The 2310-nt window shown below is 47.1% G+C and overlaps 1 protein-coding gene across 1 annotated transcript in view; it reads right to left on the bottom strand.

Annotated features, from left to right (window-relative positions):
- The window catches only part of JAM2 (junctional adhesion molecule 2), a 50960-nt gene extending 49170 nt beyond the window's left edge, over positions 1-1790 (bottom strand). The window contains exon 1 of the mRNA XM_015560675.1: positions 1673-1790. Within this exon, the coding sequence (XP_015416161.1) occupies positions 1673-1790 (118 nt within the window). The remainder of the gene's footprint in view (positions 1-1672) is intronic.
- Positions 1791-2310: the final 520 nt, after the last annotated feature.

The following is a 2310-nucleotide window of genomic DNA, read 5'->3' as shown; positions in this document are numbered from 1 at the left end:
ACCGCCTTCAATGGTTTCTCTTTGCCTTCAAGATAAATGCAAAATCCTAACTGTGTCCCACAAGGCCCTCCAGCACCTGGGTGCTGCGCTTTGCCCTCCCCTGTCCTCGGGCCTGGCAGCAAGGAGCTTTCATTCCCTCACACTCTTCAGGCTTGCTCACGCCCTTGGACGTCTGTGAGTGCTGTTGCCTCCAACTGAACTGGCTCTTTACCTAGTTAGCATATTCTTTTCATAGATATACTTGGATATCAATGTAGATGGTATATTTAGTAATAACACTTTAAAAAACACATTTTAAGCCCTCGCCACTGTTGCTCAGTGGTTAGAGCATCTGCCTGCACATTGAAGGGTCATGGGTTTGATTCCTAGTCAAGGGCACATACCTGGGTTGTAGGTTCGATCCCTGGCCCCTTGTGTGGGAGGTAACCGATCAATGTGTGTTTCTCTCTTTCTCTCTCCTATCCTTCCTTTCCACTCTCTTTAAAAATCAATGGAAAAATATCCTATGGTAAGGATTAACAACAACAACAACAAATAAAACCACATTTTAAAATAAATTCTTAAAATAATAAAAGTAAATAAAATAAACAATTTAAATGAGTATAATATTATGAAACAACCCCATTATATGTCTTTGGATATGACCCCCATAAATGGAGGAAACCCATTAAGTGAGAATGTGAATGTTTAATTACAATGCCCCAAATTTTAAAATAATATCAGTACCAGTTTCCTAAATGTGCTGTATACATGTACACACATTTAATTCTTCCTAAACCACCATAAGAAAAGAAATTTCTTGATGTGTGCTCACCACTGTATGTCCAGTGGTTGAGCAAAGTGCCTGGCTAGTAGCAGGTGTAACTATATGCCTGTTGATTAGATGGGAAGGGGGTGAGGAGTGGAGTGGAGTGGGTGGAGGAAACATGCTGGGGTTCCCATCATTACCCATGGGTAACTGACAGGCACACCCGCACACAAGTCAAATGACCTATACAAGGTCACACAGCTAGAAATTGAGCACAGAGTCCAGCATCAGAGGACATGCTCTTTACCACTAGACTATGCAATCTGAAGTGAAGGAGCGGAGGGGGGAGCAAGAGAACCCTCCGCTCTTTTGGCTCCGCGGGCCAGATAGAACAGCTGATCGGGCCGGATACGGCCCGCAGGCCGTAGTTTGCCCAGGGCTGGTCTAGGTGGTTCTCGTGTGTGACGTTGTCACAAGATGGCCACACGCTAGCGGAGGAGGGGCCCTGCGGCTGCTCCACGCGGTGAGGGAGGCCTGGGGGTCCCACAGCTCCACACAGGGTGGAGGAGGCCGGTCCCAGCGTCTCCACTGCCTTACACAGAGGAGGTGGGTCCTGGTGGAGGATGCGGGTGGTGGCAGGGGAGGGCAGTTGGGGGCCATCGGAATGGCAGGGGAGCAGTTAGGTGTCAATCAGGCTGGCAGGCAGAAGTGGTTAGGAGCAATCAGGCAGGCAGGCAGGGGAGTGGTTAGGAGCCAGCAGTCCTGGATTGTGAGAGGGATGTCCAACTGCCGGTTTAGGCCCAATCCCTGCGGGTACAGGCCAGGCTGAGGGACACTCCCCCACCCCGGGCATGAATTTCATGCACTGAGGCTCTAGTATATATATATAAACCTATGACTTATAACTTAAAGGTAAAAGCTAACATTGCTCCATGGGATCTAGAATATTCTTGGCCACAATATTGATGAAACGGTGGCTGTGCATATCCTCATTGGGGTTGGTGTGGTAGGCAGAATAATGGGCCCTCAAAGATGTCCACATCTTACTCCGAGGAACCTGTGAGTATGTTACCTTACACGGTAAGTAGGAATTAAGGCTGTAGACAGAATTAAAGTTGTTAACCAGCTGACCTGAGATGAGCCAACTATCCAGGATGACCTTGGTGGGCCCATGTAACTACCAAGGGTTCTTCTGGAAGAGGGAGGCAGAAGAGAGAGAACCAGGGTTATGGAGCCTGGCATTGCTGGCTTTGAGTCTGGAGGAATAGGGCCATGAACAGGTGGCCACAAGAAGCTGGGAAAGGCACGAAAAGTCTCTCTAGAGCAGCGGTTCTCAACCTGTGGGTCATGACCCCTTTGGGGGTCGAACGACTCTTTTACAGGGGTCGCTGAAGACCATCGGAAAACACATATATAATTACATATTGTTTTTGTGATTAATCACTATGCTTTAATTATGTTCAATTTGTAACAATGACAATACATCCTGCATATCAGATATTTACATTACGATTCATAACAGTAGCAAAATTACAGTTATGAAGTAGCAACGAAAATAATTT

Source organism: Myotis davidii, unplaced genomic scaffold (assembly GCF_000327345.1).
Source record: "Myotis davidii unplaced genomic scaffold, ASM32734v1 scaffold175, whole genome shotgun sequence".
Classification (NCBI taxonomy): Eukaryota; Metazoa; Chordata; class Mammalia; order Chiroptera; family Vespertilionidae; genus Myotis; species Myotis davidii.
Note: the sequence above shows the minus strand (reverse complement) of the source record. Positions and strands in the feature narration are given on the sequence as shown.